Genomic DNA, 22,485 nt, shown 5'->3' with positions numbered 1-22,485 from the left:
CCATATGGAAAACATTAGCCTTGATCTTGGAGGAAGGAGCCTACTGCTCAGTTGCTTGACCTTCCAACACGTCTTCAAAATATTAACACCTAATTAGGTCATGATAGAAAGTTTTAAATGGACTTTTTTGATTTAAAAGTTAAAAATCATTGGCACCTCACTACCACACTCTCTAGAACACATTTTTGTTTCAAAATGGTTTATTCTGAAACTAATGCAATTTTATTTTAGGAGATGGCCAAATAAAAAACAGAGACTTTGAACAAAGTGTTTCCAATGTAGCTTTCAGTGAAGCTTCAGTGAATAAGTAGTGATGACTTGGGAGGTCCATAACAGTTGTGAATTCTATTATTATTCTTGTGTATGATAAATTAATTACCTGTTTAGCTGTTATGATAACTAATTTATCATATACAAAATGTTCTTGTGTCCAGTTATGTTTTCCTATTTGAAATTCTTAGGAAGAGCTTAGTTTGGGGTATGTATTCCAAAAAGAATGATTGTAATTTTTATTTGTATGAAAACATAGTTAATATATATAAGTAACTTGACTAATTTCCTGATTTAAATCAATGTACATGTCTGAAAACCTGTATTTGAAATAGGGTTGACTTTAGGACATTACTAAATGTTTAATATACAATTGACATTGAGGAAACAATTACTTTTTAATAACTGAAGCTTTATGCTTTTAAACAATGGTTACTTGAAGATACTGTCACTAACCCTTTGGTGTCACTTCCTTGAAAGATGAAGTGAAATTTGTGTGTGTGTGTGAGAGAGGGAGACTGTGTTTTTATTCCCCATTTTAATTCTGCAGTTAGAAATTCTAGTGGAGACCTTTCAACGAATGCTAGAGCTCTTATGTTTACTGGTCTCTCTTAATGTACTTTTGTAGGTAACTAATTCTCTCTCTCTCTCTCTCTCTTTCTCTTCTTGTCCGTAAAAAGAAACTATCGAGAACAGAGGTATGTGATGAAAATAATCTGAACATAGAACTGAAAACTGAAAGGTTTAAATCCTGTTAGCATCTTTGGAATTCATACATACAGTTGTAAATCAAGTTCACTTTGTTTTTATGCTGTAGTGGTCATAAACTAATCTTGATTTTTCATGACCTTGAAATGATAATTTTAGTAATGTTGCTGTGGAATGTATTAATTTAAAATAGATCTGTCATTATTTAGTTTTCATGGTTCTGTCATCCAACAATAGTATAATTAATAGTTCTTATTTGTGTTACTTTTATAGTAATATATATTTGGAGTTGATTTTTTTTTTTCTACCTAAAACAAAATTCCTTTATGTTAAGGTGTCACCTTTGTTTACATTGGTTGATTGGCTTTTGTTCATGTTTATAACACCCTTATTACCTAACACGTTCTGAGGGAACTTATTTTTTGTTACTGTTGTTATATTAGTAACTTTCATTCATAAATGATAAAATTTGTACGGGCACAGCGCTGTGGTCAGGAGAATGTCTTGGCATTTGAAGAGTCTGTTTTAGCGCTGCATAAGAAAATATTTTTTTGTATGGATTTGGTAATTGCACAGGTAGTGAAAGAAATAATTTGCATAGTTGGAATCTCTGATTGCCCAGTGCACTTTTTTTTTTTAATAAAAAAGCCCCTAAAGTCAGGCACTCCATTCATCATAACCTTAAAATCTATGTTTAACCAGCAGTGTAAAAAGAGATACAAAGCATTCATGTAGTCCTGTAAGACTTGCCTATTTTTTCTAAATCTAAATTAGCCCATATTGGGGTACATCCTTCACTTTTTACATTTAAAAAATTATGAATACTATTAGCTATTGCTATAAAAAATTAAAATATCCTGGAAATTGATAATCTAGACCATATCATATGGTACTAGTTTTGTACTCAGGATACCTATGCAGGTTCCTAACTTACTTACCTTTTCCAACTGTTCCATTAAATGCCTGAGGCACATTAGGAATAAGACATAATAAATGTGGTGACGCTTTTTTCAGGACCCAGCCACGGCTTTAATTTTTTTTCAGAAATTAGAACTTTAAACTTGTTCTATTTCTTTCTGTGTTGTAATTTAAAATCCCTGTAAGGTTTTATCCGTAAGAGATACCTACAGGGTACCCATTGAGATCCTGGTCAGTTAGCCATAGATATTAGAAAATATTGACCTTGCCCTGGAGTAACTGACTTCTACCATTAGTAGAGAAAGTAAAATTGAAAGAAAATTAATTAAATTTAAAAAACCCACAAAACACTAGACTTCTTTGTGACCCGTTTTAAAGTCTTGTGTCCAAAAAGACTGGAGAAGAGCTGGAGCTATTTATGCTTTCTGTTGGGTAGAAGTTGATCAGCCATATCAGAAGTGTAAGTTTGGTGGCTTTCTTCAGTGAAAAATAAAGTCAGAATACCAAGATCAAAAACTGATGATTTAGCTCCATTTCCATAGGAATTAAGGCTATAATGTAATTTAATATTGCTGACTATATAAAAAGGAAAGCACAGTGTCACAAATAAGTAACATAAGCAAAGCTGTTATGGTGCTCTAAGATGTGTTCTCACCAGGGATATTCTCCAGAATAAAGTAATTGCCCACACTACAAAAAATGATAAATATGTAAACCTGTGCACCAATTTCCTATTCTAACTAAATATATGCATAGGTACAGTTAAGAAAAATTTTATGCTAGAAATCTCTTTTTTGTGCCTGATGTAATTTCATGCCTCCTGGTATTACTGAGTCACCATTTCATCAGTCTGGCCACTCTGTTGGAGTCTAGTGCATATTTTGAGAGTTGTCGCATTTCAGCAGATATAATTTTTTATATTTTGCTATGTTTCAGCACAACCTTTATTTGTTTACTTTTGCCCTTGTCCATAGCTAATGAATCTCAGGGTTGTATAATAATTCTTAAAATGGAGAAACAGCAAGGAAGGGACTTTAGATCAGGAAGTTGTGAGTGTATAAATATCTTCTGAAGTGTTGTCCTTTTTTAGAATATATGTTAGTGGTTATAGAGAATGTGGTAAGGCCAATAGACCAAAGCATGCATTAGGAAATTTACAATCTTGTGAAAATATCTGAAGATATTCCAATAAAGATGTGCTAGGGAGTAGAAATAAGAATTTTGAGTTTTGAGTTAAATTAAGTTTTCCTTTGAGGTTCCATGGTGGGAGGACCAATTGAAAAAGAATCAGAAATCCACTTGCTAGTATGTGGTCTTGGGAAACCATTTAAACTTTCCTCAACTCTAAAAACAGACAAAAGTTCTTTGTAATCTGTGAAGCATTCTACTAAGGAAAGTTATTAATGTGTGGTCTCTGAAGACTTTGCATTTCTCTAATCTTCAAATGAAAGAGGTAGGTAGGTATGGCTGTCCTCAAAGAGGAAAGCAGCATTCCTGACATGAGTAAGGCTTGTACTTGCTGGTATGAAAGCATTGGTGAACATATGGGTTTGCTTTGACATTGAATGCATATTAAGTGTGTAGCCACTTCTCAGATTCTTACTGATGATACACTGGCTCAGAAATGCCAAACTGAACATAACTTTCAAATTACTGGAAACGTCAGGCAAGTAATTCTGTGAAGAAACCTGATAACCTGGTAAATTTTCCCACCAGAGAATGTGTCCTCAAGGTTTTCTTTATATTGAAGGAATGTGTGATAGGTTTAATTTCATGTCTGGCAAAAAGATGAGAAGGAAACCCATTTTTTTTTCTTTTTGTTTACCAACTGCCTAATAAAAAATAGAAGTTCGATTCTGGGAGACAGAATGCCATACATGAACGGTATCACTTTAAATTTGCCAGTGTCGTCTTGTGAAGGGTAGGACCATGGGACTGTGAAGCCATGGAGAATTCTTAGATGTCATATAGTTGGAAGGATGGCTATTGATTATTTTCTTTAAAATCTCCAGGAACGAACACCTCCATAATTTTTTTTCAGTTGATGCTATTGTTTCTATTTTACCATAATTGCTTTAGGACTTAGCAACTGTGTACTTTGTAACAAGAATTAGAAATTTGAATTTTGGTTTTCAGGCAGGTTTGCATATAGCAATAGGATAAGAAAACATTCATTAAACTTGGATTTATAAAGCATCCACATTCCTCAATGTTCTCTTCCTTTGTCTGAAATGAATATACATCATTGAACATACATAATGTGAATTAGAATAAATAATTAGATCATGTCTTCCTGACCCATACCTTAAGCAGAAACCCCCTTCCCCATTTCTTTTCTCTCTCTCACCTGTTTTAGCCACTTTACTTTCTGCTTGTGAACCTCCCTCCTTATTTTTTCAAGCCTTTCTTAGTTTTTTTTAAATATTATTATTATTTCAGTGATACTCATGCATCTGTCAGTGTGACTTAGTACACATTACACAATATTTCTTCAAACAGAAAAGTAACAATTCCAATAGCAGACAGCCCAGACACCTACAAAGCTTTGGAGAAATGGCTCCTTCAGCATTAAGGTTAAGACTTAATTTTTTTCATTGTAATCTCATTTTGAGTATGTGTAAGGATTATTAAGTTAAATATCATGGTTCAGTGGACTCTTTAAGGAAACATTAGACTTCCCTCATAACGGGAATCCTTTCTGAGGAAAAAGAATTTAGTTAAATAAGCTTTTATTTTCTTTTGGTCATTATTTATAAAAGAAATTCATATATATGTCTAAAATATTTGCATGTGATATTGGAAATATGAGGTAATTTTTCCATTATAAAACTTAGCATTGGTCAGGCCACCTAATTCCAAAATTCTATTGAAACTAGCAAAATTTAGGAAGAAAACTATAAAGACTAGAAAAATAAATTCAGTTTTAACAAATTTAAAGCTATTACTTAGTTGGTCATTTATGATCTTTTATAATAAATGATGAAATGGTATTTTATTGATCATGGGGACCTGATACTCTCTATCTTCACTAAAGGTTAATCAAGAAGAAATAGGTTTGTAACAATATGTAATTGGATATTGAAAAAAGAATAAATTTCTGGACAGTGAAGGATGTTAAGTATTATTCTTAAAAGATCTTTAACAAAGTTCCTCATCTATTATTAACATTTTAATGCATTTATTGTGTGAAGAAAGTTACATGCATTCCTTGTGGAATTTTAAGGAGAATGCAGAGTAGTTTCTTTATTTTGGAGACTTCACAGTAGAGATAGATAGGAATCTAATCTGCCTGGGCTGATAAAAGCAAGGCTATACCCCCAGAGTTCATTGAACTTAAACTTTCCTTTCAACCCTTTGACTGAAGCCCATAGTTTATGATATGTTTAGCATTTAGGATGTTTGTGCACAGTGTAAAAGATGACAATGGACTGCAGAGAAATTACATTGAAGGACTGGTAAAATGTGCTTAGGTAAAACAAACAAACAAACAAATGAACAAAAAATTTAAAAAAAACACCATCCGTTGTGAGAGGCAGTTTGTTTAATCCTGCAGTCTTAGCTAAGTGAGCCCTTGGTAAGTGCCCCAATGTCAGAACCATGTAAAGAGAGAGTAGTTTGGGGGATAGATTAATGGGCAAGATCAAGTGTAGTCAGAATTTATCTTTATTTAATTTGAATTTAGTGAGGCACATCTCATCAATTTATAAAGATTATCATTAAAGGTAATAGTGACAGAAATGACTTGTTAGCCATAAGGATTATTATTGGAAATGTAATGTTGATAGGATGTTCTTTGGCATTCTTTTATAAATATTAATATAATACAAAAGGGAATTTTCCTACCTGAGGCAACTTACAGAATTTTGATTTTATTGAGAGCATTTTTCAAAGAATTGATAGAGTATTTTACTGATAGGAGGCAAGACAGAAAATATGAGTCCAGAGATTTAAAGAGCTCTTGCATAAGCAGATATATCATTTGTCCTGTGTTATTAACACTATAAATATGGGGAAATTGCATTGGTTTTCCTATAAAATTAATGTTTCATAATACACTGGGAAAAAGAAAGATTACATTGCATTGCTTTTCCTATAAAATTAATGTTTCATAATACACTGGGAAAAAGAAAGATTACGATTATGAGCTGAAGTCACTTAAAGGGTTAAAAATATTTTGAAGGAATATGTATCCAAGAATTATAGGTAAAATCAATCTTACATACAAGTCTAATGAGAAATTTGATTTCTTTAAAGGGGAGGAGTAGATTTAATCACACAGTTTAATATAGGTGCTTTGTATCAGTTGAACAATTTTATTTGTAGAGATGTGTGAATACATAGGATTGAAAGAGTATAAGAGAGCATATTCAGTCATTCGAAAGAATGAATGACCAACCATTTTAAACATTTAAAACAATGTGGTAGTTGGCATAAGCAAGGAAACAGCCGAAACATTTTAGGGATTGAATTTAGCATCAGCAAGTAACCATGACTAGTGTGGTAACTAAGGGAAAAATAAATAGGAAGAGGCGTTAGCAAATGTGGGCCTTTGTTGAAGACCTAGTTAAGTACAGCTCTGTTTAAAATTCTCAGTCCAACACTAGTTTGTACCACCTCCAACTTTAGTGCTGAATGGAACCAAATCAAGTTTGAGGTGCAGTTGTTTGTCTGGGGGCCATGCACTGGCAAAGGATCAGATTAGCTACCAAGGTAGGAGGGTTGACCAGGCGGTCCTATCTAAAGTTTTCTACCCTGTTCCCTTAGGAGAAGTAATAAAAATCTGTTCCAATTCTTAGTTAATTCAAATTCAGAGTGAGTGGGGTCAGTAATAGTGCAGACTATGTAGATTTTCCCTTGTTGGAGATGAAGAATGGAGATCACCCACCAGCCACCTATAAATACCTTCCTCTAGTCTCAACAAGAATTCTGTTATTTTTTCAACCCTTTCTTCCTTTTGCTAAATTATCTTCCTTTACACATTCTAGTGTGCAGTTATAGAATTACATTTTTGATTGCCCTTTGAATCTCTGTCAATTATATTTCTGTTAAATGAACAGTGAGGCTCCAAATTGAACAGAAAACTCGATAAGAATTTATTTGGATTAAATTATAGAACATAGTTTAGAAATCAATCAGTTCTTTTAAGACCAAATCAAGGTTACATTATATAATATTTAGAAATTATGAATAGTTTACTCACCACAGTGAGAAAAACGATGCCTTATCTGGGCAAGGACTGTCTGTCTCAACATGTCTCCTTCAGCACCAGGTTTTTTTGTGTGTCTTTTTTTTTTTTTTTTTAAGACAAAACAGCAGTTCACATCTCTAAGTGTAATGAAGTTACAGTGAAAAACCTCATCTTTTCCTGTATTTCCCCTGAAGCAAGGATTTGTTCATCCAGACTGTAAAGACTTCAGTGATTGCATTTCTGACCTCTACAGTTAGAATGACTTTAACTTGTCACATTTATTAATAATCTTACATGTTGTTATAGACTTGATTCATGGAGCTCATTATCCCTACCTCTTTTTTCCTAAAATACTATTTGTATATGTCTGTGCTCATGTGTGTGTCTTGTTTTCTGACTCTGAAATGTTTATTATGCCTTAGACAGTTACCCCAGGGAGATTATGTAAAAGAGCCTGGAGATGGCGACTCTTTTTATAGCGACATTCCTCCTGGAGTGAGCACAAACTCAGCATCTAGTTCTAAGAAGAGGTCTGCTTTTCTGTCGCATTTTCAGATTTCTACCTGTTCCATCACACATTATTCCATTAGTCAGAACATTTCATTATTTTGCAGCAGGTTTGATTACTTCTTCCTTCTTTCTTGAATGTTAAAAAAAAATAGTATCCTTTGTTCTTTGATTACTCTACTTCAAAATGCCATATGCTCAGAACCACTGGTTTAACAAATCAGGCCAGAAATCCAAACAAAACAAATCTAAGCAAATAACAACCCTAAATCTATATAGAAACCCCAGGGTTTTTCAATCTTGCTCTTATACTGCCTAAGAAACGACACATAGTATTTTATCGTATTTTAAATGGTGAGCTTTATGTCATGCTTGGTAGTCAAAGAAAAAGGTTACTGTCACGCTTCAATAAAAGCAGTTGTTAAAATAAATTGGTAATATAATGCTGCATTGAATATTTTTTTAATTTTAAATTTATCAAGCTAAGCTTGGTGTGAAAAAAAAAGATTGCTTCTCTGTGAATCATATATTTGAATATTACGATTTTGCCTTTCATTCCTGGAATGACTAATTCTAGACTTTATAACTTAGAGCTTGGTTGCCAAATTAATTTAAGCATATTTAATGTTTGCCTGAGTTTTATAACAGTCCAAATGGGGTTAATATATTATTTATATGTCTTAAACTTGGATGCTGTATTCTTGCTCTAGGATCTTAAGGTGTATAAGACCATTTAAAATTCTGCATGCTTTATAACTGCTTAATAAAATAAGCTGACAGAAGAAATAAATAGTTGGAATGTTCTAGGAAATGAGACCTACATTCACATTGAAAAAAGCTAAAATATTCCTGTGGAAGAGTTTCTTTAAACTTATTGGTAGGGGTGTAATGTATAGAAAAAAAGATTTGATAGCCCCCTGCATAACTTTGGGCACAGTAGTTACTTTGTAGACTGAAAGGGAAATTGCTAGTTTATTGAGAAGAAACATGGTCTCTTCTGGAGTTCTAAATAGAGTAAATACTCTGTAAAAATTCTGCAGTGGATCTCACTCTTTATAAACATCAGGAAAAAGAATAGAAGGAATTAGTGAGATCTGGGAACTCTCTGTGGAACTGTCCTCGGCATGAAGGATGTTTTTACTCAAATAACATAGCCTAAAGCAAAAGTAAAATGATTAGTTTCTGCATAAGGAGTACAGTTCTATAGTAGGATGTTCAAAAATTTTATTCTTTTAATTTATTGGGGAGTTTTTGGCTAAGAGAATAAGATTTACTTAAATTCTCTCACTATATAATTATTTTCTTGGTCAAGTATTTAATTTTAAATTAAATAATATGGTAAAGAAGTGTAGAAATCAATGAATTCCAGCAGAATTTCTGTTGTTCTTTTGTACAAAATAGGAGTCATTCTATACTTAGCAAATGGTGTTGAAAAATCTAGGGAATTATGTAATAATTGTGCTAAGTTCCATTTATTTTCATTCATCAGTAGAAAGTTCCTTTTAAAATAGACATTGTTAGCAATTAACTGGTATGATATGTGGAAAAGATTTAAAGTCCAGTGCTATTTTCTAAAGTACTTCAAAAAGAGCTTAAAATATCAATTTGAATCATTACCAGATTTTAGCAAAATCTCAATGGGTTTTGACTTTTAAACAGTTAAATATTGTACCAAATTATGTGACTCCTCCTAAGTATATGTAGTTTGTCAAAATGCTTTTCTTATGTGGTACAAGGTGGGTATGTAAATTTTGCTTCTTGTAGACAATTCATTTAAAGATGGCAGGACACAAAGAGCAGAAGGTCTTAACGGTACATGGACTTTGTGAGAGACACCTCCATGACAAACATCTGACTCATTTCAGTTATTGGACAGTTAACCAACAATGTCATGTTTGGGGGGAACATATTTGTGGAGAAAAATGCCAATTCTCAGAAAATAATTTTGTTGTTTAAGAAAACCTAAATATTACTTTGATAAAGGCAGGTTCAATTGAGCAAATCTTAATGAAATCTCTTGGAAGTCCATGTTCTCATAATATTTGAATGGAAGCCATTGCTTTACAATTAAGAAACATCTATGGTGGGACCCCATTATAACTCTGTTGCGTGGGTTATGTAACCGAAATATGTAGTGAATTTGCTATATATGGTTCTTGGGAATGTAATTGGCTTGCCTTGCATCCTGATACTTTTCAATTACAAACTCTTGTAATGGGGTTCCATTGTATTTGACTTTTCTTAAATTGAATGTTGTGTAATTCTGCCTTCTTCATGAAGACTTTCATGTTCTCTTCATTCTTTCATTTCAGATTTTTTCTTTCTTGATTTATTTTAATGCACAGTAATGCTTAGAAATGTTGCTTACTGATTTCAAAACATTCATTTGATTATATTTTTGAACAATATATATACATTTTCAATTTCAGGTCAAATGGACTCTCTCATTCTTGGAGTGAAAGGATTCCAGACACAAAACATATTTCAGACATCTGTGAAAATGGACGACCTCGCAGTAACTCTTGGCAAGGTATAGGGCAGCATTCTGAACCCGTCTGTCCACGTAACCTAAAGTCTATATTTTGTGGTTCCTGGTTGTAAAGACTTGTTCTTTTTTGTTAGGTCTTAAGCTCTTCTCCCAACAGAGAGGAGGGCATTTATTATGAGAGAATCCAGTTTTTTTTTCTTGGATGGGAAATGATGGGATTTGGTAGCACCAGCTCACTGGACACATTGAGAAGGCTGCACAATGCTCTAAAGCCCTCTGTTCTGGGCTGGTGCTGGTTGTGAATTGTACCCACTTGAAATACCGTAATTAAACACACAGCGATTGTTTTATTTATATTCAAATCTAGCCATAAACCATCTTTTTCAGGTAACCTGGGAGGCAACAGAAAGAAAATCAGAGGCAAAAGATTTAGACCTCGGTCTAATTCAACTGAGTAAGTCTGAACCTCTAATGGAAAAAGGCACTCCAAGGTCCTGTGCAATTAGTGTGAAAAGTTAATTAACCAGATCATCAAAGAACTGTAAACCATGCCTCTTGGTCTTGGTTTTGTCTTTTTAATTCTTTTTTTTTGCCGTTTTAAAATTAACCATGGCTTTTCTCTTTTACATAGGCATCTCCGCAACTGTGCCCAAACCAATACTCCTTGATAGTGGGGGTCTCACCCTCGCTGCAGGCTTTGTCCTCCAGTAACCTGCCATTGTGGTGTTTCAGTTCCGTTTGAAGGGAATTTTGATAACATTCCTTTCTTCTCATCACCCGGGGGTCCAGCCATTTAGAGGGGTCACCCTTCCTCTTGCCAGTATTCACACAACCTAGAAGCATCAGGGGAAGATTCCCACTGTACTAGAGCATGAGAACTGCTCACAGTGTGAAACCACCGCTCCAAGGGCTTCATGGCTGCCATCTAAGCATTCTCTCAGACTACTGGAATATGGTTCCCTTTTAAATTTTCCTTCTGAGGACATTTAAAAGGGCATTTACCTAAACTTGCTCTTTAACGGAATCATTGTCACTAAATGCAACACTATCCATTTTAAATGATAGCCACACTTTTTTTTTTATAGTGGGGATAGGGTCAGCAGTTACATTTAAAGTCACTTATAATGAAGTAAACACCATACACTTTTTTTGTTTGTTTCTCCACTTAAGAAAGTTCAAGCAAAACCAAGCTTCCTGAAACCTTTATCTCCCATCATGGAATAAAACACATCCTTAGTTTCCTTGTGGACCTTGCCACCTGGTTTTAATTAACTGTACTCTTTGTACCCACCTAAAAAAAATTTTTTTTTTTTTACTGATTTCTCACTGCAGTGCTAGTGATGATTCCCTGCATCTCTATTGCTTCTTCATGCCTTAATACTTAAAAAAATCTGAATAGCAGATATTTGTTAACCGCGTGTCAGAAACTCACGTTAGCTTTTCCATCATATACTCTACCTTTTTCAGTCCAGGACAATAACATTGCCCTGAAATTTGGAGCTTCCTGCTGATGGTATTGTCTTGTAAGTGGCTCGTCAAAGTTTACTAGAGGATACTTTACCTTAGAAACAATAGATAGGTTCCAGTGATACCACTGCATGGTCCAGACTGGCATCATAGAACTCCATCACAAATAACTAATCCGTTAGAGTTTATCTTATACATCCCCAAAGCGCTTGAATGCTTTAGGGCTCATTGTGGATAAACTCTTCTTGGAATGTTGTTTGATTTGTTTTGCATGAGGTCACCTGGTAAGAGCTTCTTAGCTTATCTCAGTTGCTCACAAGAGTCCAGGTAAAACTGCAGAATGTTCTTCAGAACTTCCTTTGTGTACTGTTTAGTGTTCTAACAGTATTTCCTATAACAAGGCTTTGAAAACTCTTAAGTGAACAACAACCAAATATCCAATATTGTATTAAAGCTATGAGTTTAGGACCCAAGGAACACTTGGTGTTTAGCAACATTTTCTAGCATAATCACTTATTTTTTTAAAAAAAAATTACGTATCATGTAACAAATATTATGATATATAGATACCCCTTGAGAAGTCTTGCCTGTGAGATAATTATTACATTTAATAAGACATTATAATGAAGTCATCTTTATGAAGAAGAAGTGTTCAGGACGCTCTCAGATTTTTCAGACTTTCAGATTTGGTTACATGACTCATGTAACCTAAATGGAGCCAAGTCCGTGAAGGTGATCACTGTTCTCACATTCTCACATACCTTATTGTTCAGACACTATGTTTTATTTTGTTTCTCTTAAAAGAAATCCTAATACACAGCATATCAAGAATTATGTCGACAGGTTTTTAAAATACTTTCCGTATTTGTTAAATAATTCCATTTGCTTCTGATATAGCAGTATCACTTGTGTAATTATAAGAGGAGCAGAATGACCATGGACAAACATCTCTTTAAAAATTTTTTTTAGATAATGAGGTATTATCGGGTCCCTTATTTCAACATTATTTCAACATTCCCTTTAGTATCCCAAAGGATGATGAAACATCAGGACATGCCCCCCAAATGCATACTCTGCTATAAAATGTCCTTGTTTATTGTACTGTTTTTCCACTCAAAGTTTTGCATCTTCCTCACTGTTGTACATGATGTAAAGAAAGTTTTTGGCTTAGACTTTGTATTATATATTGTGTTTTTACAGGAGGGAGCCCCAAGCACCTGAGCCTGGGCACTCCCTCGCCCAGACAGTCCCATCCCAAGGCATAAACCCAGGGGGCTCTGACAGCCCCCAGACAGGGAGTCTGGATCACAGGTCAGTCTCCACCTGCCCCTTCATTTTGGGCTGCCACTTAATCCGCCTCCAAGTCCCTTCCTTGGCTGAGAACAGGGTCATTTGGTCTGTGACTGACCCCCAGCGTCTGCTCGGAGGTGGTCCTGGTCCAGCCAGCATCAGCTAATTTTCCTCTGCCTTTCCATCCTGGAGAACACAGAGAGCTCTCCTCTCCTGTCGAACGCATTTTTTTTTTTTTTTTTTGCATGTTGCGCTACAAGCCAAGTCAAGCCACGTAGGCAGATGTATCACAGTTTGATGAAATCCCATCACTCCAGTCAGCACTACCTAGAGATGTTAGGAGGCCCACTGTGAAGACACTTTCATGGGCACATCCCCAGAGGGAACTACAGTTGAGAGCTCTCTTCAGTGACCTCTAGTGAAGTGATCACAGCTTTCTGAGATGTTCCCGGACACAGAGAGAAAGGTCCACCATGTGCAAGTCAGGCCATGTGGCTGTAGGTTTCCTGGAACATCCATGGCTGTCCCTTAGAGCTTCTGAGATTGACAGTGAAAGGAACACATGTCTCCTCCTGGAAGTGGCCGACTGCCTGTGGGTGACTCAGTTTGCTGTGCGGCTGTGTTTCACCCGGTAACAGCTGCATGGGCTTTTTCTATGGTTTTCCCCAGGCCAGAGCATTCACTAGCCTTTATGTGTGGCTGCACTTGCTTTTTGACTTTTTTCTTTTTGTTCAGAGTCTCAGTGGAAATCTTTATGCAAGTTTTAATTGGCTATCTCTGTCAAAAGCACAAGTTGGCAATGATTGTGGCTAAAGGCAAAAAGAAGTGCGAGTTGTTCTCAAGTCAGGGGACACTGTCTTAGCAAAAATGGTCGTGTAAGCATGAAAAACAATCAAGCCCTTCCCTCAGGAGGGAACTCGTGATGTAATTTTGTGGCGTACATTGGTTATAGCTAACAAGTTGAGGAAAATCACTATGGAAAATAATCTAATTTTGTTTGTTTAACTGTGGAAATGTATCTTGATTTAAATGTATCTACTAACTAAAACTAAATATGGAGGAAAGAAGCAGACTTTAACCACAAAAAAAGCAGTGTTTTTTATCACTTTCCCTGGTTTGTTTCCAAATAACTTTAAAAGTTTTATGGAGCTCGAATCTTTATTGTCTATAGCATCTCCAGAAGTTACCTTTTAAATGAGAAAACTCAGTAAAACCTCCAAATTCTTCCATGAGTGAATTTGTTGAAACTGTATTTATTTGACAAGGGCATATTCTAAAAGAATGTGATTTTGCTTGGCTCCCAGGGTAAAAATCAAAAGAAACTGAAAAAAACCAAAAAAAAACCAAAAACCCTTGCACTCATAATTTTACTGCCTTTAACATTTTTCTTTATGCAGTAATTCTGATGGAGACTTTGGCCAGATCCATCAGGGAAGTGTTAACTAAGGTTGTTGTTATCCTCTGGCAGTCACTCCTTAGTGATCAGACACTTGGAAGGCAACCTGTGAGGGCCATTTCCTACTGGAAACATGAGTGTGGAGTGCACAAAGGGGAGGAAGGGATATCGCAGCTGCACCTAAGTTACTAAACCCACCTTCAAGAACATGGAGGCCTCTTGGGACCACACTTACTGTGCTCTGGGGCTCCAGGATCAGAAGAGTGGGTCCCTTTCTACTCCTTATAGAGCCAGCTGGGTCACCTTTCTCGTTGACTCCAGCTTGGGATCTGCTCTCAGGAGTGAGACAGAGGCCGTGTAAAATCTTTCCTTTCATATTGGAAAGAGAATGTGGCCCCTTTTAATTGTTCTTGGGGTGTTATATTCCCAAACACCAGGTTGGAATTGCAGCCATCTGAATATTCTCAAAAAGGCCCATTATCATTTGAAAACCAAGAAGCCAAATGAGTGGTGGCGTGGAAAAAGCCACTTTGGAGGTGGGTGAATGGGACTGCTGACAGATCTCTGAGAGAGAGCTTCTGATCCACTTTGGGAAACCACTGGAAAGGCTTTCCCTGAAAGGTTGAATGCATTCTAGAATGCCTTGAGCCTTGTTGTAGCTGAGTTTATTGCCATGTCATTGTACAGACTGCCTCATAATCACCCAGCATCCATCCTGGTTTATTTGCCATAGTCATTAGTGTTTGGAGGGTGAAGAACATCCTTGCTAAGCTTGTGCTGTGTATTTTCAGATTTTCTATCTTGTTCTGCTTTCTTTGTTCCTTCCATTGCTTTCTGCAGGTATTTAAACCCATGGTTCAAAAGAGACTATAATGTAGCTAAGTGGGTAGAAGATGTGAATAAAAACACTGAAGGACCATACTTTAGGTATTTTATAAATTAATTTTATATCCTTTTCAAACTCTCCCAGCACATTCAAATACTGTAGTGTGACTGGCTCTCTATCTTGTATCTCCCAATACAAGTTCCCATAGGTGGAAAGGGTCCTTGTGTATTTGCTGCCTTTTGATCTCTGTTTTTGCCTTCGTGAGCAAGTCTAGTTCTTTTCTGAACGTTTCAAATGAAGCCATTTGAAAGGGTTGCCATTTAGTGCATGTCCCTATCCCCATCTTGAGCTTTTTAGTAGCTTTCTCTTCACGCTATGCTATGTAGTGTTCTATGGGCATGAAACATACTTTCCACTAATAAAGAAGCACTATTAACCTGAACAATTTAATTTCTAGAATCTAGCGGTTTCATAATGCATTTTTCCTACTTACTGCCTGAAGAGTGCATAGTGCATACAAAAACTTAAGGAAAAACGTGAAAAGAAACCATATGAAATGTGGTGGAATTTTACTTTGAGTAAAAACACTGATTTGATGGAACTTGAAAATTGTTGAGATAATGTTGACCACATGAGAGTGTGTGGAATGAGTTTAGGCTTCATTTGTTCAGTACAACCATTTGCTATCAGAGAAGGCTATGCTGGAAAAGGGTTTTACAGATTCTCAAAAAAGCATCTAAAGGAATTTTTTATTCCAGTAAGAATGTCGTTGTCTTACCCTTCAGACAGAACAGGAAACAGATCAGAAACACGATCTTGATTCACAAAAGAGCAGACAGAATACTCCTACATTTTAGAAACTAGCAAATTTACTCAGTTCACTGCAGCTCATGTAACATTAGAGGTCAGAGAGAATTTCCACGGCTCTTAATGGCATTTTTTTCACTCTTTATAATATCAAACTGACTTCCTAGATGTCAACATCGACTTTATATCTGACTACTTTGTGGACAACTAATGTAAAGAAGCAATATAGACTCAATTACTACCTCTTCTGAACATAACTTCAACAATAAGCTTTCAGATTACTTATTACCATGACTTGGGTCAGCATTTATCAGCTATCAAAATATGTATGTGTTTTTAACTCTCAGCACCCATATAAGGTGGACTTTCTCTTCCAGTGTACCATTTAGTTTAGACATGTATAGTTTGAGAAAATGATTAGACCTACCTGCGTTTTAATTTGATCCATACATTTGCATATAACCCAAGGGAAGCATAACCCCTGCCTGCTCACAAAAATACCTCCTGCTTTTATAACCCATCTTTCCCTCCTGCCCTGTCCCTCTGCTAATACCACTTTCGCACTGAACCTCATATACATACACTCACATTCAAACATCCCACCCTCACCTGTAGCTCCCAAGATGGCCAGCGTCAGGAAGACAGGTAAGATGATTTTGAATGTTATTTGGAATCTTGGCTCACCTGCAGTCCTATTTCTCTTTTCCTCAGGCTTGTGGGCAGATTATAATTTGTATTAGCCGTGGAACCAAAACACAATGACTTTGGTCCCTTATGGGGTAGGGCTTATATACCTAAATGGACTTAGCATTTTGCAGCAGTAATTTGTGAAATGGTACTCCGGAAGAGTTGATTCACCTCCCTGGGTAAGCTGAGTAGTTTACGTGGCTCCCAGAGAAGAGTTCACATTTCTTAAAACCAGCCCCCAGGTCTGCCCAGAAGCTGCATGACTAAATGTAATTTGGATGGGGAAATGCTTCAGCTCCCCCAGGTGCACGTGCAAAGCTGCAAGGGCAATTGTAGAGGGTTCCTTTATCTCCTCTTGTACTATGAGATGTTGGTCCTACAGTGGACAGTCATAGGAGGAATTCCTTATTAAAAATCCATATTTATGTTTAAAGGCTAGATATAATTCAGAGGAGGGTTACAAGTTAACTGTCATTTGGGGGTTAATAAGGGTTATGCCTGTAAGACTTGGAAATCAACATAGAATTTTTGTGGAAGTGGTGAATAATTGAGGTATCCCAGGGCTTGCAACGCAATGATTCTAACGCAACAGAGTGAATTTCATCCACTGTCTGTCCACACCAAGCCTCATGTAGGAGGCACAGAGCACCCACACCTTGGCTTATGCTCTGCCAGCCCTATGGTTAAGCTCAGGTTTGCTTCATCTGCCGCCAGGTCATTCAGGGCTACTTCTCCTGCCAAAACCACCAATGAGGGCAAAGGTCACTTTATTAGTCACCCACGGGGTGTGGGGTTTGTGGCATCCTTATCAAAATGCAATGTGGGGACTTCGCAGAAAACTGGTCTGAAATACTGCCCAGTGTTAAAAAAAAAAAAAAAATTGTATCCATTTCACTATGAAGAGCAAAGCAAATGCCAAAAGATTTTGAGCGATCGGAGTGCCTCACTTGGGCTCCCTTAGCCAGTTCTCATAGGACAGCATTTGCTCAAATTGTGGTCAATATATATTCAGATCATCACAAAGGAGCAGGTGAGGTCAGAGTGAGAGCATTATCTTCTCATACCTAGATCCTGGGGGCAGTTCTGTTGGTGACAGTGCTTTACAAGCTCTTAGACGGTTTCCTTACTATTGGGTATTATCCACTGGATTACTCACTTCATCAGCGGTTTGTGAGTTCTCTTCCGTGATCTTGTGGATATGCAGTAACTCTGGAAAGAGACTAATGATAATAACTGTCTGAGTGCCTGCATTGTTCCTTTATTTCTCACAACATCATGAGATGTAGGCATTCTTATTCCCTTTCTATGAAGCAAAAGAGTAACTCGACATAGCACAGCCAGTAAGTGTCAGAACCCGAATTACGAGCCTGGCTCTGACTCCAAAATCTCTTCTTTTTCCAACCGACTACTATAAAATTTGCACATGAGCACAGCCGAGTGAATAGGTGGTAGGCGTGTGTCCCACATGTGTGACTGGCCTGGTTTTTGCCTGTTCTGGGGGACAGAAGTGAGATTGGCCTTGCCTATCTACAGAAGGCAAACCCAGGAGGTCTGATGTAGCCCCAAGACACACCACAATCCATTGGCACAGGATGTCCCTTCACTGTGTAATTCTAAATGGCACCCACTATGGTTATTACGGTTTTTAAAAACGCAGTAATGATAACGGTTAGCATTTGTCCAAAATTTACTTTGTAAGTGAATGAGCTGGGCTGGTGCCTGGTTTTCAGTGGAAGCCAGATTGGAACCACCAACCAAGTAGCCAAGGTCAGAAAAGAGCCTGGAGGTGGTTTTGAAGAAATGTCTTTCATAGACATTTGTGAAATATGAAGTTTGCTGTTTTCCCTAAACTGATTTACCCTGCCTTGTTCTCTACTCTTATTTTGACGCCTGCTCTGGTGCTGCCCACTCCCCCCAAGATAATTCCCTTGATACTGTCACACACTACCCAACCTCACACCTGATGCCCCTTGCTCCTCCTAAACTGTGCTGCTTGGTTTCTCTTCCCATTAGGGTCCAAAGTGTCAGTTAAACTAGTGTGTTAGTGTGAGAAGTAGTAAATGTGCAGTTTCTGTGGGGTTCTGGAGGACACCACTATGTTTGTTTTTAAAAAACTCATTGGCTTTGGCCAGGGAAAGCTATTTGAGGGGAAGACTGGACTTCCAGCACCCTCACTGGAATGGCCCTGTATGTATACAAAGCTGGTCACTTGGACCCATGGCCGAGTGAATGGCTGGCATGACTTTGAAGCTATAAGCCAATAATACCTCATCCTATGGACACCCACACACACTGCAGAGAATGAAAAAGAGGACTCAGTTTGTATGATCCCCTAAAGTAAACAAGATTTAGCTGTTTGCGTACCTGACTCGTTTTTCTGAACATGGATATCTTATCAGTAGTGATTAGGCTAAAATCCAAACCCAGGTTAATATCCCTAGTTTTAGAAAGATATATTTAAATCTTTACATACAAAAGTATGTGCTCATTCTACACATACTGAATTTGTTTCCTAAAGATCATCGTCCTATTTGAAATGTCTTCCTAAAATTGAAAATAATCATGAATTTCTGAATTAGAAAAAGATGTGGTAGTACATTGCTTTAATAGTACTTTAAAAAAAATAGTACTTTAGAGGATTTGAAGTACTTACATTCTAAGTTCCAACCATCTCCTCCGCGATGGATAGCATTAATACAGCAGAGGTCAAACAGCTGCAATATTGGGACAGTTCACATTAAGGAGTGAACATTTCTGGACATTTTCCAGAAACAGAGGAAACATTAGGAATTACAGATTTAAAGTAAACTGAATCACTCTTGAGTCTTAAAATTGAGCCAAATCTCAGGGTTTGTAGGAAAAACTATTTTCAAATCTTAGCTTGAATTTAGTGTCCATAAAATAGAAACTGATTTGAAAACTACAGCAGAACCAGAGCAAAGAATGATATATGGATAGGAACGGAAATTTAAAATCAGGGAGAAAAGGACATCTTCATTTGGTGCAGGCAGTACAGTAACTAGATCTCCCCCCTACAGAAGGCTACCACACCACAAGCAGTCGCAGGCTGAGTCAGTCACTTACAGCAGATGCAACGCACCCCACTGAAATAAGTACCTGTGCTTCAGCATGGCGGTGCCACCAGTTCAGTGATGTGGTCATTACCGCCTTGCACCAGGAATTGAGGGGTCATGGATGTGTAGTGGTGACATTTGTGAATGGGTAGCTACTGCCGAATTATCATGTTTATTTTTCATTGACACAGTGTGAATCGAGGCTCTTCACTCTCAGCTGTTTTTTTTTCACTTTAAAGACAAAATAGCAGATATGGTCTCTTCCAGTGCGCTCTGCTTAGTCACAAATATTACCACTGTGCATGCAGAATCAAACAAGAACAGCATAATGTACCAAGAGCTTATGCAGATCTTTCATATGGAATATCTCCATGATGAGAACACATTATCCAAATAGGAAGAAATTTTGTTGTTGTGTTTGGTTTTAGTTGTAGTAAAATTCCAGTCATTAAAGTGTTGCCACCTTATTGACATGACAAGTATACCCTACATGAGTTACCAAGGTCTATGTCTATGGCTTAGAATCCTCCCCTATACAGAAATGATGATTGTAGGGACTAATCAGACCATTTTTGTATGTTCTCATCAGACTCTTTGTTTGGCTGGAACTCTGCACTCCTTACCGCTTGCATGTTTACTAATGTGTTATTAAAACCCTCGTATTTGCCTTTGTTCTTTCACGACTAACACACTGGCCTCTGAATGCATGAGTTTTGTGTAAACTGGTGTGTGACTTAGTAACTAATAAATGTATCAGTTGTACTTTCAGATCTTAAAACTATAATTGGAATTACTGCACTAAAAACATTTTTTACATTAAGTGATAAAAATAAGGTAGACTATTAATATATCGTACACTTAATTTACCACTATGAGCTCTTAGAGTATTTTTTGATCCCTTCTTCATTTTAGCTTTTTAAAAATCTATTCTATAAAAAACCTCATTAGTGGCTTTCTAGCTGAAAAGTATTCTGTGTACTAATATTTAAACAATCCATTGCAGTTTTGAAGTTAGGAAGATAAAATTCTAGCATTCTAGTGTTGTGAATGACAGAGTATGTCCCAGTAGTTAAACCTTTGCAGTAGTGGCCTATGAAAGTAGAAATCAGAGGGTTCTTTCTGAACCCATTTTTCAGATATTTGAAAAGATATTAGGCAATCACATAATATGTATTTCATGTGTTCTCAACGTCTCAGGACTTTATCTCCTGCCAAGTCTCCTTCTTCGTCAACTGGGTCTATTGCCTCCAGCAGAAAATACCCTTATCCAATGCCTCCCCTTCCCGATGAGGAGAAGAAAGTGAACCGACAAAGTGCCAGGGTATGTGGGAACTTCTTCCATATGCTAACATCCTCAGTCATGATCGTTTATCTGTGAGTTGATGTTTTAAAAGAGAGAGCCATTTTTCCTTTTTTTGTTCATAAGAACATGAGAAAAATTGAGTTTGGAAAATAGTAGATTCTTGGGGCTTTTGGGCCCAGATTTGTATTGGCAAATTTGTTTAATTATTGATGAATTCTAGAGATATTTGGCTTATATTAATTATTCACTGCTATATATTTACATCTTTTATTATTCATTGCAGCTACTATATTACAACCTGGAAGAGACAAAACAGAGAGTGTATTTTGCTTTATCAGTTTTTACATATACCTTGAAATGCCAGAGATTAAGTAAACCAGCCTCATTTCCATGCCCAGTTTGCTAACTCAGGCCTTTTGTTGGCTAATAACACCCAGTAGGATTTAAAAAATAGGAACCCATGACAGAGAGTCAGATCAGTGTCTTGGGGATGGGGGTGGAATTTGGATAACTGTACAAGGAAAGGAACCTTGAAAATCTGTAATATTAAGAGTATGGCGGGGGCTTCCCTGGTGGCGCAGTGGTTGAGAGTCCGCCTGCCGATGCAGGGGACACGGGTTCGTGCCCCGGTCCGGATAGGCCCGTGAGCCATGGCCGCTGGGCCTGCGCGTCCGGAGCCTGTGCTCCGCAACGGGAGAGGCCACATCAGTGAGAGGCCCGCCTACCGCAAAAAAAAACACAAAAAAACAAAACAAAAAAAAAGAGTATGGCCAAGGGTATGGTGAAATTTAGCAACCTTTTATTAAAAAAAAACATTAAAAACATATTTGGAATTTACTATTTTTATAAAAGTGATTCATCAGAAGTTTCATGTAAATACTAAGTCCTCCTTTACATTTAAATTATGATTTTATTTAGTCTCACATAATTCCCAGAACACATCCATTATGTGAAATTTGAGATACAGTCGAGTTTAGAGAGGCAGACCAACCCTCAGAAACTTACGTGAAAGATATAACTAAAGAATAATTACCTTTATTGGTGTCCAGGCTCTGTTGTGGTCAGTTACACTATAATTTTGATCTTCTCAGAAACAATGTTGCAAAAAAATAAAGCTTTAAAAGCCTGGACAGATTTATCTGCTAGTGGGTCCTTGGTTCCTAGACCTTTTGGTTTTGAAAGATATTTCAGAGCCTCTTGGACCCTGAACTTACATTATGGGGTCCAAGGTAAACATGGATCATTCAAATTTTAACTTGATCAATTCAGAGTCAGTAAGAAAACATGTGCTGGTTAGATCACTATAATCGAAAAGACTTTAAAAACAATCGGTGGTATTTTATTAACCATACAAAAAATTACCTTCATATATTAATATGGGCAATGGTAAAAGATGGAAAGGAAGACAATAACTCAGATTCCCAGCACTCAGCTTTTGGCCTTAAAAAAAAAAAAGACTTGTGAGTAGGCATCCACTTGTTTGTGATATAAGTATGTGGTAATGAAACCTTAGGCTGATGTCATTCCTTCCCTCCCCAGGGAATTGCTAAAGTAGA

General features: G+C 36.8%; 1 protein-coding gene across 15 annotated transcripts in view; it reads left to right on the top strand.

The window, feature by feature from the left end:
- ADAM22 (ADAM metallopeptidase domain 22) overlaps nucleotides 1-22,485 on the top strand; it is a 245,400-nt gene that overhangs the window by 212,703 nt on the left and 10,212 nt on the right. For 2 of the 15 annotated variants that reach the window (XM_060020599.1, XM_060020598.1), the window contains exons 26-31: nucleotides 951-968; nucleotides 7,507-7,614; nucleotides 10,021-10,121; nucleotides 10,467-10,533; nucleotides 15,073-15,159; nucleotides 20,824-20,947. In XM_060020599.1, coding sequence (XP_059876582.1) covers nucleotides 951-968; nucleotides 7,507-7,614; nucleotides 10,021-10,121; nucleotides 10,467-10,533; nucleotides 15,073-15,159; nucleotides 20,824-20,947 — 505 coding nt within the window. Of the gene's footprint in view, nucleotides 1-950; nucleotides 969-7,506; nucleotides 7,615-10,020; nucleotides 10,122-10,466; nucleotides 10,534-12,746; nucleotides 12,858-15,072; nucleotides 15,160-16,480; nucleotides 16,511-20,823; nucleotides 20,948-22,485 lie in introns of all 15 variants that reach the window. The other 13 variants (XM_060020587.1, XM_060020585.1, XM_060020590.1 and 10 more) reach the window with 9 other exon arrangements.

The sequence above is a fragment of the Delphinus delphis genome, chromosome 9, assembly GCF_949987515.2.
Source record: "Delphinus delphis chromosome 9, mDelDel1.2, whole genome shotgun sequence".
Classification (NCBI taxonomy): domain Eukaryota; kingdom Metazoa; phylum Chordata; class Mammalia; order Artiodactyla; family Delphinidae; genus Delphinus; species Delphinus delphis.
The sequence above is the reverse complement of the archived record's forward strand: the minus strand, read 5'-3'. Positions and strand labels throughout refer to the sequence as shown.